This window comes from Colletes gigas, unplaced genomic scaffold (genome assembly GCF_013123115.1).
Source record: "Colletes gigas isolate AHSC1104 unplaced genomic scaffold, ASM1312311v1 Colletes_gigas_Sc00034, whole genome shotgun sequence".
Lineage (NCBI taxonomy): Eukaryota > Metazoa > Arthropoda > Insecta > Hymenoptera > Colletidae > Colletes > Colletes gigas.
The window spans coordinates 664,333-678,330 of NW_025106663.1; the positions used below are offsets into that span (position 1 = coordinate 664,333).

At 42.6% G+C, this 13,998-nt stretch overlaps 2 protein-coding genes across 4 annotated transcripts in view; both read left to right on the forward strand.

The window, feature by feature from the left end:
• The window catches only part of LOC122402287, a 684,713-nt gene that overhangs the window by 347,944 nt on the left and 322,771 nt on the right, over window positions 1–13,998 (forward strand). The window lies entirely within an intron of this gene.
• Window positions 1–13,998, forward strand: part of LOC122402296 (neuronal acetylcholine receptor subunit alpha-7) — a 175,643-nt gene that overhangs the window by 108,110 nt on the left and 53,535 nt on the right. For 2 of the 3 annotated variants that reach the window (XM_043404961.1, XM_043404962.1), the window contains exon 8: window positions 8,286–8,372. The exons of the other annotated variant lie outside the window; for it this stretch is intronic. In XM_043404961.1, coding sequence (XP_043260896.1) covers window positions 8,286–8,372 — 87 coding nt within the window. The remainder of the gene's footprint in view (window positions 1–8,285; window positions 8,373–13,998) is intronic. 3 annotated transcript variants of the gene reach the window in all.

A 13,998-nucleotide genomic window follows, 5' to 3' on the forward strand; every position in this document is an offset into this window, starting at 1 on the left:
CTCTACCGGTGAAACTTCTCTCGAGCGATTCGACCACTTTGTATGTATCTCTGCCACGGACGCTTCTGCTTTAACTCCTCGCCTTACCATTTAATTCGCGAACTCGTCCGATAGTCAAACACCGAATTTCTTAATTTGATCATGAAACGTTAACTCTTTGACTGCCGTAAAACTCGTAAGACAAATTTTAATTCTAAACCCAAAGTTCTGGTGTCGTAAATAATTTCACAGTTTTTGCCTGACAGTCGATACGATAATTTCTTGCACTCTTTGATATAAAATTATTCTTTTCCTGATGGATGAACAAGGCAACGGGTTAAATAAAGCGTTTTGGCCGCTAGGGACGAGAATCATTGACACATCCAGCGAGCGTTTTAACCCGCAGTTTTCGATGGAACGTGTAATCGAAAAGCGGAACGACGTCTTCGGGTGAAACGAGCTATAATGGGAACTGTCCTGTTAGAGACATCGACGTCGATCCTAAAGGACTCCGTCGATACACCGGAGGCCAGATTTCACCTTTCGCTATGTATTTCAAGAGCCGCGCGTGATTGGGCTCACTTATTCCGGCAGTCGAGCTCCATCATTCTTTAATGCCGGACGCTGAGATGTCTGATTCGTGGTTCGTTCAGACTCTAGATAAAATGCCTTTTCATTCGAGATAACCCATTTTCGGAACGTTCGTAATTTTGATGGATTTATGACCCCAAGACGTTTCCCCATTTATCGTATTTTAGACACGAAGAGTCTTACCGTGATTTCTTCGCCAATTGTGGACCACTTAGAGTCGGTCCGCAATTATTGGAAATGGTTCCAAGGAGATACAAGCTCTTTCCTATCGAATCCGACGAAATATCTGTTTTTATCCTACGAAAAGATCCTCGTAAATGGGGGGCAATTTGAATAAAACTAGAAATATTACGTTAATAACGCGGTCTGCAGTTTGACAAAAGGATCCTGTAATTTTTTTATCGAACGAACGATTGTTTCCATGGAAAATGGGGAGGAAACGGGGTAAGCCATGCTGCAAACACGGGTTTCTTATGACGGATCGATCCGAGAAACCGGTTTCGGGGCCAGAAAGTGCGGAAATTCAATTTCCATTCGGTGGCTCGCGGAAAAGGACAGGTTAGATCGATGTTTGGCAGGGATTCGGACTCCCGTGGACGTTGTTCCCGATGTACAATCGCTGCTATGCAGAGGATCGAGCAAGTACACGTACAAAACACGAACGTGTCCCGCGAGCCTGCATCCGGTATATAATTTTTCGGACACCGTTCGGCCGGGAAAACACCGTGAAAATACTTTTCTCTCCGCTGGATCGGTGCGTTATTCCCCTTTGGGGAGGAACTCGAACACTGGCCATCTCCCAGAGGCGACTCACGGTCGCACAGATTCCCCGAAATATGGTTAAATCTCGAACGATCGATTCCTCGATACTCCGAACGCGATTATAATTATTAATTTTTATACCAAGTTAAAATTTGCACTTTAATTCTTTGTTATACTCTAACACGCACTGTCGAGCATAGTGAAACAGTTTACAAAAGCTATTGTAATCGAATGCGTCCTTCGTTCGAACGGGTATTGAAAATACACGGTAAATACGAGAAAATTAATTTAAAAAACAATTTAACTCGTTGCACTGCAGTTAACTCTGAATTAGAAGATTACAATTAGAACGAAATATCTCTATATATTTCAAATACCGCGTCAGTGAGAATTTGCTATTGCCATCAGCCGGAACCACGGGTCAATGATCGATGGGGAGTATAATATCTGAGAAATTCCAGCGAAGTTTCATCGTAGCCTCAGGTGAACCCCAATGTAAAACAAATTCAAGTAAGATCAGAAATTCCTATCGAGAAGTGCAATCGCTACGAAAAAGGTCGGAGTCAGAGTGTGCTAATTTCTCGTCGATTTCGAGAGAACAGTCACCAGAGATTTATTATCGTTGTTCCAAGGTGTGAGTAAACTCGATGCTGATTAGGAAAGAGTGACAAACGTTCGGATAAATTCTTGACTCGAGTTTAGCGGTAGAAGGACAGGAGACAGTGTGAAAGAAACGAAATCGTTTTTCTCGCGGAGGAGTCTGAACCCGACACGGACGATAAATCCATCCGTTTCAACGGGGCGGTGATTTATTAAGAATACTTTTGGCCGCGTATGTATGAATAAATCTCCGAAAAAACGAGGCGCGGAAAGTGGCCTGAAAGCTTTCCGCTCCGCGGAGAACAAAACGCGAAACGTTGCATAATCAAATCCCTTTGCAGAATGAACGGAATGTATTCGTGTACTCGTCGCGGGGCACGTTGCGATTGTGCCCGTGATACGGGCTCGTGTGGGTGTTCGCGCGTCGACGAAGAACAAGGTATATAGAGTTGGAAAATGGTCGGAACAGCGCAATTAAAACATAACTGCGGGTCGTTTGTCAGACTATGTATGTCAGAGCTGCAGTCGGTCGGGCAGAGGAGGGACTTATTAAAAATTGCCCTCGTCTCGTGCAATTTTCAGAGTACGAAGACCTTGGGGATTCCGAAAGCTCCGGGAACCTCAACTATGCGAGCAATCGAACGACTATAGAACTTCCCCTATATATACTACCCTTAATATTCGGACACTCGCCTATATCGACCTCTTAGATACGAAGAATAGTTTTAAAGAACCTCACTTTGATTCCAACAACTTTAAAACGAGACAAAATATAAGCTCACATAATATATTGGAGGTATTAGAAGCACTTCCGGTTTCGAACGACGAGAAATTTCCGGCTACTCGAATTCAAGACCAGAGTCACGGGAAATACGTGGGTTTTTGTCGTGGAATCGGCGAATTTTTTCGGGCCAGGATCGAACCGGAAGCTCATTAGGAATTCAAGCAACGTCCTGGAGCATTTCCGCGCTCCCACGAACCGCCAACCCTCTCGAGCTCCCTTTTAGAAAAGGGAACTTCTTACGGTACATATGTCTCGAGTCCTTGATTGTGCACGATCGCGTTTAAGCGTACCGTTGCAATTTCCGGGTACGAGTCTCATAAAGTCGTAAATTTTCACCGTGATATTTACGTTCAGTTTCGAGCTTACTCGATCTGACGGAGCTAACGAGCAAAATCTGGAAAGCTAAACTACTTAATATGCAAATAAGTTCTTCGATAAAAACATAAAATATCTAAAAAATCGCGTCTCGATTCGTTATCGATAGGAATAACGGTGTTTCTGCCGTGGATCTTTTCAACCCTATTGACGTTTGGCAAGCATAGTAATTACGCGTTAGCTCGTCGAGCAGACGGAAGGGATTCCAGCAGGAAATCTGAATAAGAAAGATCGAATCCCGCGGTATCCGAGCCTCGTGCTCGCCTCATTTTCCTACTTCTTCCGCCATTGTTATCAGACCGTCTTTCCAATTCTCCTTTCTGCTTCTCCTTCCGCGTTTTCTGCCATTGTTGTCACTTTACGTCGCCCGGCTCTCTCTCTCGGTCGGTTAAACCCTTCTCGGGACTCGAATTCCCTTCGCGCCAGAGACGAGAACCGGAATCTCCAACGAAACTTCGTGAAATCCTCCAGTGTTATTTCGACGGAGTTAAATAGTTTTGGTAACTGTTTTACGGATCAAGGAAGAAGCGACCTGATCCGTAGTTAAGACGCTCTGTTCATTCTTCGATCGGTCAAAATAAACATACCAAACAAGCATCAGACTCTAGCAATATTTTTCCTATCGAATAAAATCAGATTTTGAGAATTAATCTGCCGGATGTCTGACCGTACATCGCTATTTCCACTTGCTCTCTCGTGTTGGACGAATTCTCTGGTGCTTGATTATTTCCCATCGATCGAGGCCACGTTTTAAACATCGTAAGAGGAAAGACGAGACGTCGTTCGTGGTTGTCTCTCCGGAGAGCACCGTTACCCGCCGGGGAACAATTTCCACCGTCGTCGAGAGCTTATTATTATGGGTAAAAGTGTAGCTCTTTAGGCACGGGCATTATTGCGACGCCTATGAATGAAATTTCCATAATATTATGCCGTTGTAAATTCCGAGCGGTGTGAGCGCCCCGGCAACGCGAATTTCATTAACCGGATAAATACGGAGGAAATGCACAACCCGCGTCCCCGCGTTAAGGCTGCAAAGCGACACTGGCCACTTCATGGCAAGTGTATTTGATTGAACATTAGCATGACAAAGGGTTGGCCCTGCGAGCACACACAACCATCCGCCCTAAGAGAATCGCCTCTCTCCTTGACACCGTTTCCCCCACCTCGATCTCTTTCCCCTTCTTACCCAAACTTTGCCTATATATTTTCTCAACTAAATTCCCTACGATTTATTCCTACAAAGTGCAGTCGATTCTTAGATCAGATTCTCCGTTCTAGCGAAAGGAATACCATAAACGAACGATATACAAACATTTACTATAAAATAAATATTAAGCTCGTATTGTCCAATGCATTTATTGTACAATTTAGGTATATTCCGTAATTTTTAGATTAATTTCACAAGCGCCAGGTGCGCTAACGAAGAAACTTTCACAATGGGGCGTCAGCTTGGTTTTTGTTACCGGCGCGGCCGTGTCACGCTTCATAGAATAGCTTGAAAAATACAGGACACGGTTATTCGTTATTAAATTGGGTTGTCCAATTTATTTTTAAGCAATAAATTTTTTGTCGTCGAAAAAATAACGATACCAAAGAACGACAGAGCGAAATAAAATGTACAGTGTCCCAGAAAGACATCGTTAAGACTTCGTTAAATAGTTAAATTGTTAGTTTTATGCCATATTCGATGGCACATGGTGTTCCACCTTGGCATAATTTTCGCGAACGGTTGATTCCAAGCGTGGGCAACGATTTCGGGACAATTCGTAAATGACCCGTGAGGAAAAGTGATTTATCAAGCGAGCAACCGAGCGTGATCTGTCGGCAGTTACCGAGCCACAGGATCGACGAGCTTTACACTCGAGAAAGCTCCTAGCTCTCAGCATGCAAATCCTTCTTACAAATTAATGCAACTTTCTTACGTCGACGTGGAATTAATCGTGCGGCCGGGTGGCATAAATTCGACAAATTCATCGATTCGTGAATTAATTATTCGAGAGATAATCTATCGATCGCTGGACGGAAATAGGAAATAATGAAAACCGACGCGAACACTTAATTATTTACGGTTAATTCCGATATAGACGCGGGTTGCTCCCCAGAATTAAAAGCACAAACTCGAGTCACGTGAATCAATTTTGCATATTAATTGCACACGCATCGGCACGCGCTCCCGTCGTTATCCATCTACGGAACGAACGTTCGAAACTAATTGTAAGGAACTAATTGCTGGCTTTGCTCGGGGCCCCCCGACCCCATTCTCGGTTACCTGACCAGGCAACCCTGAATGTTATTGGCGGTTTGCCACCCTGCAGCGGATGCATCTTGTCGCGGTTTACGCTGCGCGATCTCATCGAGATGTGACCTCGAACTCTTATCCGACCCGTGTCAAAAACAGCCTTTAAACGAATTAAAGTCCCCGGGGGTGAAGAGGGAGACCCAAACTCCTGCGGGGAATCCGTGTCAAGCAAATTATCGAGGCTGTGTACCTGTTGGATCGAACGATATCGGGGAACGTAGGCAGTTTTAGGCTCCTCTGTTTTCACTTATCCGATTTTTATGGAACTTGGCACTCTGACAGAGCATTTTGCAAGGGGTGAAATCTATTCCGGGTGATTTTCGCGGCCAAAAAATAATCGCTGGCGATTGTAAAGTAATAGTTTGCTATTTAGCTATTGATAAATATGTAGACATTTCCAGCAGTTTTCGAGTTTCGAGTCAACTGGCTGGGACTAATGTTACTAATGACTTGGACGGTCGCGTGCTCGTGGCATCAGCACTATTGTGTCCCTAATTCGACGTATTAATCTATCTTTGGCCGTGTAATTGCTCCTGTCACGAAGATTAACGAAGCATCGGGTCCGGTTTTAAAACATCGTCGTTTAATTAAAATTAAATCGTTTATTAATAAGACGATTTCCAAAGTAAAATACGTTCGAGCAAAAATGAACGCTTGGTTTGCTTGGAACAGTCGAAACTTGATGTATGCAGCAGCAGCAAGCGACTCGACAGTGCCGAAACATTCATCCGTTCAAAATACCGCAGCAGGAACGTGTTAATCCGTCTTCTAAGTTCTATGGAAACTATGCAAATCTGAGTACGGGTCTCCTGTGTGCATCTGCTTGCACAATATCCGCAATATTTGTTGAACGTGGACAGGCAATTAATGTTTATCCTCTTCCGCGTGAATTCTCTGATAATGGAGGCCATCTGGATGCTCCCTTGGGCTGCATAAACGCCATTCACGTTCAACCAATCTCGTTGATGCATCACCTCTTTTTTAAAGGGAATTTCTGTTACGTGCACAGGCTAAGCCACATAAAGTGCTACAAGCTATTAAGAACTCGCGAGAAAATTCACTGCCATCGAATATATAATGATCAATTATTTCTGAAAATCCTATTCGACGAGTTCTGTTATGGGAAAAGTACCTGACCAGATAGCAGTCGAGACACCTCGAAATTATAGCGGTTAACCGGTGCCATAATACAATTCCAAACACTTCAACCATACCGGATAAAGTTATTAACGACTGAGCTGACTCTGTGTTTGCAGCATGGGAGCTCGAGCTACTCATTCACGCGTGGGATTATGGTCGCGCGACTGCGTAACCTAGGAAATTACGAATACGCGTGGTCTGGCGTACCGGATACTAGGATACGTCCTAGTCAAAGATAGTTTAAGCTTTAATAAAATTCTAAAGACCTTTTGGATCACGCTGAAATCCACCTGGAGACGGTTATCGGTCCAATTTTCAAACAGCCATAACTCCTATAATAGTGAATATATTTTAATGAAACTTTTTTCTGAAGTAGAGCCCATGGGCACCGACAGAAAAGTATTAGAGAACTTTTCTGTAGGGCGCCAAACAAATTTATTAAAAATGAAAAACGAATTCCTAAGAAAAATCGACAGGGGTAAGGTGCCTCTTTTTCCCGGCGAAAAAAAAATTCTTTCAAATCGTTCTAAAAAAAATATTGTCGTATGCGGGGGTTAATTGCAATCATTTTTGGTGAATAGACATACCCACGAAATCTCACTCACTTTCGAGAAAAAAATTAATTACTGAATATGTCTGACCAGGCGTCGACCTCTTCCCCTGAAATTTTTCGCCGACATTTAAAAGTTTCAAATCGTTCTAAAAAAATTATATTCGATTATGGGGGTCAATTGCAATCATTTTTGGTGAATAGACGTACCCCCGAAATCCTATCCAGTTTCGAGAAAAAAATTCGAGAAGGTGTGAAATTTTCGACAAAATTAAAACATTTCAAATCGTTCTAAAAAAAATATTGTTGGCTACAGGGGTCAATTACAATGATTTTTAGTGAATAGACATACCCCCGAAATCCTATCCATTTCCGAGAAAAAAATTCCGAAAATCTAATATCTGACCAGGCGTTGATACGTTTCACTGAAATTTCATGCGTATCTTTAGAAAATCATAACTCCTGAACGGATTGAAGGATTTTGATTTTAAAAAATGCAAACGACGCGTATTTTAGCGAAGAATAGGTAGAAATTCTAACAATATCGAGAAAGTTGTTCCTTGACACCGTAACGAGGAAATATTTGCTTTTGATCGTCGCGCAGGAAACAAAATGGAAGTTCTCGAGCGAACGAATTGCCTCCGCTACTGTTACTAATGACGCGGTTTTCGAAACGCGCGCGATTGCGGCGAGAGGAAGTCTCGAGCTTTCTGAACTCGCCGAGATAATCCGTCCTCCGCGGGCCCCGATCGGAGAATTACGCAAATTGCAAAACTCGACAGCTGCACCCGGAATTTCCGTTGAGCGTAAATACGTCGTTTGATGAATATTTATGCGAGAAACGCGTGCACAGATTGCGCGAGAACTCATCGCGCAAATTCTTGTTCATTTAAATAATTTATTTTACGCGGAATCGTGCTTCTACAGGACAAAATTACAGGATCCTGGTTAACGATCGTCTATACCTTTTCAAATCAAAAGTGTTTCGAAACTGAGATTTCCCAGAAAATTCAATTTGGGAAACAACGTTTCTCTGGGCGACTTTGGAACCTTCGTGGATAGAATTGTAACGAACCGTTCGACCAGAGGATCCAATTTCGAGCTACGGTATTGTCCTGGAGTTCCTTTCGAAAAAATTCTTATCGCGATCGTCCATCAGGATGAATTCGTCTTGATACGTGCGTATTTTTGTCCAACAATCGCAGGGGTGACCATTCTGCTGTCGCTGACAGTTTTCCTGAACCTCGTTGCAGAAAGCATGCCGACGACCTCGGACGCTGTCCCTTTAATAGGTACTTCTAACAATCACCACGATAATTACGCATCTCGCACTGGCAAGCGTGTGTTACCATTTCTGTTCTATATGTCTGTAAATACATATATTTATATATATATGTACGCGTGTACAGCGTGTCGCAATAATCGTAACAGAACCGAAATCGAGGCGATTCTGCGTGCAAAAACAAATCGAAAATACCAAAGTGTATCTCCTACGACTTTACGTTATCGAGAAAAATAATTAAAGTTTGAGAGATGTTTCTGAAATATTTTCAATTTAATTTGATATGGGGAGTCGACTCGTTCCTGGTTGCGCTACGATCTGCCACGACACTCTGTATACATATACACTATATTTGTGCCTGTCGTTAAGCATCTCCTTCAGGAAGCAACCCCCGAGAATCGCAAGAAGGGAAAGCGTGAAAGAAAAATCATGCGGGACGGTAAGAACCTCGAAGGTCGTTCAGAGTCGCGGGACAATTTCGTTATTATCGCCGGGTCGAGCCCTGTCGAAATCCATTTCCGAAGGACCGGAGAAATGGACGATCTCGAAGGGTGGTTGTCGGCCAGCGAGAAACGATTACACGGCTGTTTCGACCCCAGGAAACGATTTCATTCTTTCCTATAACACGCCATCACGTCTAAACCTGCTTGTCTCGTGATTCCTCGTTCAGATTTTCTATACAAAATTAATTTACTCGTGAAACAATATCTTGGTTCGCGATTTTCGATACGATTCGCCCCCCATAACTCAACGAAACGCCAGGCCTCGACAATTGCCACGCAATGGCAATAAGCAGCGGGTAACACAAATCACTGCCGCGATAATTAACAACGCGCACCCTCGGTGTAATTAGCTTCCATTGTCGTGGGCCTGCGCGCCCTAACCGACGGTCGAAACGAAACACGGCGAGCAATCTTCGGGGCAAAAAGATCCCGGAATCCCCGCGCGAGAGAAAACTCGACAGATATGCGACTCGCGTCGCGGAAATGTCAATACAATTCAGGAAGGCATGGAAACTATTTCTCTTGGCTGCGCGGCCGGCGTTTCATCGGTTGATCAATCACCCTCGAGGAATCCCATCGTCGAACGTTCGCTGTGCTACGCCAGTACGATTTACGTCCATTGTCTTTGCCACGATTGCTAATATTCCTGGTCTCCGGAATAAAAGGACTTGTATCTTTTCGAGAAGAAATATTCCTGATTCGTGCTAGCAACTATCGAGTCGAAACGATTAATCGACGTTCACCCTGGAAGAAAGAGCTCCCCAACGGGTGGACGAAAGCATGTGGAAGTTTTAAGGACCATCGTGGGCGGCCCGGGACCGCTGTTTCGAAAGTTGTAACGCGTTTACGCCCGGAACAACTTTCCCCTCGGTCGCTGGGAATCCTGTTTGCGGCGAAATTTCGAGCTCTTGGCGTCGGCGCGTGCATCGCGAAGCTTTACGCGTAAATTACCGGACTCGAAAACACTTTTCAAGCCCTCAATCCGGTTCCCCGTTAGCTTTTTCGCCCCGCGAGCTAAACTCATCGACCCTCAAGACGATTTCAACCCTTAGTTCACCGTTTTGTGCGTCTTACAAAAGGGCAACGATATTTTGGAAACTATCGTAGAGTATCTTATGAAAAATTAAGCCCAGAAAACGTCAGTTCTCCTTTCAAATTTGATTCATTTCGTATGAAAGCACGAAACAAGCAGGTGATTGATCAGGGATGTGCGCGGTCTATTCTCTTTCGCATCGACATTTTTCTTTCCTTTCTGAACCCTTCTACAAGAATAAACAGGCTTGTGTTACATTAATGTTTAGATTACTACCTGGTTCCCATGATGTAATTACACGAAAAGTGCCAAAAAGCTACCCAAGAAACTGCTAATAACTAAGTCGGTTTAAAAACTGATACAAACCCCTCAATTTTCTTCTCTCAAACTATTCTACCCCAATAGTTGTCGAATTCAAACACCTACTTTGAAATGAATTAAAAAAGCTCCGGTTAAGAATGAAACTTTTCACGATTTAGATTTGATTTTCCCAGTTTCTTGGGCAGCTGTGTCGCTTGGTACTTGAGTACTACCCTTAAACATGCACGGTTCTTTCCACTTTTGGTGTATTGTATTGTAACTCTCGAACGGCAGTGTGTTTAGAGGAGTTCCTTAATTGATTTAATTGTTTTCTGTGTCCCCGTGTCATAATTTAGAGAGTAACTGGTAGCATCGAACACTCCTAGGTATATTGCTGTGTTAATTGCCTGTTGAAAGGTCCTATAGTTTACTCATAGTCTGCCGTTTTCCCCTTGGGGGTTTAGCAAGGGATATTCCATCAGTTTATCGGGAAGCTTGTGCAAACAGTAAGTTCAATTTCACGGACTGATACGCACTACTTCCGCTATAACGTCATCGAACGTTGCTTCGGTTCGTTTTTTTATTACATGGGGGGGGAAAAAATAATATTTCCGACCGAACAGTATCGAGTTAATACGTGTCCAGCCCTCTTTTTCGGGGTTCCAACAAAACTCAAACGTATCGAATGTAATATACCTTTGTACATACGCGTTTCGTATAATAATATCAATTTCGATTTGGAAGAATCAAATACTTATAGAATGAAATTAATTTCCATCGAACCAAACGATACCGGCGCCTTCGACGAGTTTCCATATTGATTTTACATTTATCGGAGGAATCAGTAATGCATATTTGCCAACGAAAATTGATAAACGATGTGAATTTTATTGAAATAAAGAACTGCAGTTTGTACGAATCGATGTTAATCTGAACGACCTTCGTCGTATTTCCCACGAAACGATAGAAAATGCTTAACGTAGAAACGCAATTTATTTACAGCTCCAAAACATCCTACGTACACGATCGTGTAAGCAAAGAAATTATATGTAATTACGTTATAATCATAACTTTTAGCTAAAGCAATAACGTACAAAGCTCCTGCGCTCCTTTCGCGGCGATCTAACAATTTTAGCCGGAACGAAATCGATTCTCGTTATTCCAAATTTAAATATTCGACGCTATTTTCTACAGTCGTCTATAGTTGGTCGATATACTCGTGTCTCGCGTTCCAAGTCGGATTAATAAATAACGTGGATCGTCGCTGGTGAAGAAAAAACGAGAGAAACAATTGAAAAGAGTCTTCGAATCGATCGATCTCCAGCGTCACTTGGTGGTTCGTTTACCGATCGAAGGGCAACCGGTGAAATAAATAAAAGGGAAATAGCGGGGAAGAGAAAAGGGGAGGAGCATTAACCAGAGTTCCAGCCCTGAAAAAAGTTTAATTAAACCGTAAGAGAAGGGCGGAGGAATGGGGATGGATGCACGCGGTGCATCTATGAGGCGAAGTCCTCCTCTTTGGTCGCCAACGAATACGGTATTCGGAGCCCGGAATCGTGTATTCTTTATTTCCACCGAGGAGTCATTTTCCTCCGGTGTCGTGTGGCCAGTTTTTCTTTTCTCCACGTTCTCTCTGCCCTGTCTTTTTTCGCGTACCATCAACCGCAAGGGAAACCAGTAACCGCAATGTGGCCACGCTCCGGGAAATTGCTCCCAGCTGACTGCTACCAACGACATTCCGCGCAGCCAGGACTTGACGGACTTTCTTTTTCAGCTGGTTAAGCGACGTTTAGACACTGTCGATGGGACCAACGTCGGAAAACGATAGGGCAATAGTCTGTTCTATTCGCTACGTTTGTTCCAAGTCGTTATAGAATTGTCAGAACAATGTTTGATCGTGTCCACAGTGGTACACGTTGCCAGCAGCAATTTGTTTCGATAGTCCCAGCGTAATTCCTGTGAATTGTAACGTACAGGGATTAACGATCGTGTCGTTGGATTGGCTCGATCGCTGGCGATGCTCGTACCATCCTGCGTGAAATTAGTTTCTAACGAGCGACCCGGAGTAACCTCGAGGTTTTTCGGGGGTTCCTCCTTGTTGCGGCGTGAACGGGGCTTCCCGCGGAGATGTTAATGGGCATCGAATTCGCGGGTAATTAGGAACCGTGGGTGATTTATTGGATCGTCCTTTCGGCGGAACGAATTATTCTCGTGTCAAGAGAGAGAAGGAGGGCTCCTGTTGAATCCTTTTGCCCCGATGATTACGTTGCCTCGCGAACATTGTCTGGCGGGACTAATTGAAATTTAATGGGAACCATGAGACGCGAGAATTGTTGGTCGTTCCCGTGCAGGCACGCTCGCCAGCAACGAAGTTCCGAATCTCAGAAAAAGAGCAGTCTTAAAAATTTGAATATCTTTCCTAGGTTGTCCCGTTGAACCTTCAATTGAGAATCCTACCTACAGAGATTAGGAAATTATTAGAGTTCCAGTGATTGCTCTTATAGAAGAATAAAGGAATCGGAGAGATTTAAATTGAGACAATAAGTCAATGGGAAAAGGACTTAAGCTCTTGTTTTTCATGGTAAAAATTAAACTACCTAGAGGGTAATGGAGGAGTTTGAGCACAGACGAGGTATACTAGCCACCCATGCTGAAAATTCGAAGGAAAAACAGATTTGAAAGAAAACTCGAAGGCAATAGGTGGACAAATTTTTTGGCGAAAAAAAATTTTTTCAAATCGTTCTAAAAAAATTATTTTCGGCTGTGGGAGTCGATTACAATCATTTTTGGTTGATAGACATACCCTCGAATTCCTACGCGTTTTCGAGAAAAAAATTCCTTACTGAAAATATAATCTGAAGCCTGAAAAGGTTCGCTGAAACTTCATGCGTATCTTTAAAATGCTATAACTCTTAAACGGATTGACGGATTTTAATGTTTAAAAATGCAAACGACGCGTATTTTAGTGGAGAATATGTAGAAATTTTAAAAATACTGAAAAATTCATTCGTTCACCTCGTAAAATTAAAAAAACCCCATAAAAATGGTTCAATTTTCAAACAGCCATAACTCCTATAATAGTGAATATATTTTAATGAAACTTTTTTCTGAAGTAGAGCCCATGGGTACCTACAGAAAAGTATTAGAGAACTTTTCTGTAGGGCGTCAAACAAATTTATTAAAAATGAAAAACGAATTCTTAAGAAAAATCGACAGGGGACAGGTGCCCCATTTTTCCGGCGAAAAAAAATTCTCTCAAATCGTTCTAAAAAAATTATTTTTACTTGCAGGGGTTAATTGCAATCATTTTTGGTCAATAGGCATACCCCCGAAATCCTACACAGTTTCGAGAAAAAAATTCGAGAAAGTGTGAAATTTTTGACAAAATTAAAACATCTCAAATCGTTCTAAAAAAAATATTTTTAGTTGCAGGGGTCAATTGCAATAATTTTTGTTGAATAGACATACCCACGAATTTCTACACAGTTTCGAGAAAAAAATTGGAGAAGATGTGAAATTTTCGACAAAATTAAAAAATTTCAAATCGTTCTAAAAAAAATATTTTTGGCTACAGGGGTCAATTGCAATCATTTTTGGTCAATAGGCATACCCTCGAAATCCTACTCACTTTCGAGAAAAAAATTCGAGAAGGTGTGAAATTTTCGACAAAATTAACAAATTTCAAATCGTGCTAAAAAAAATATATTTGGCTACAAGGGTCAATTGCAATCATTTTTGGTTAATAGGCATACCCCCGAAATCCTACCCACTTCCGAGAAAAAAATTCCGAAAATTTAATG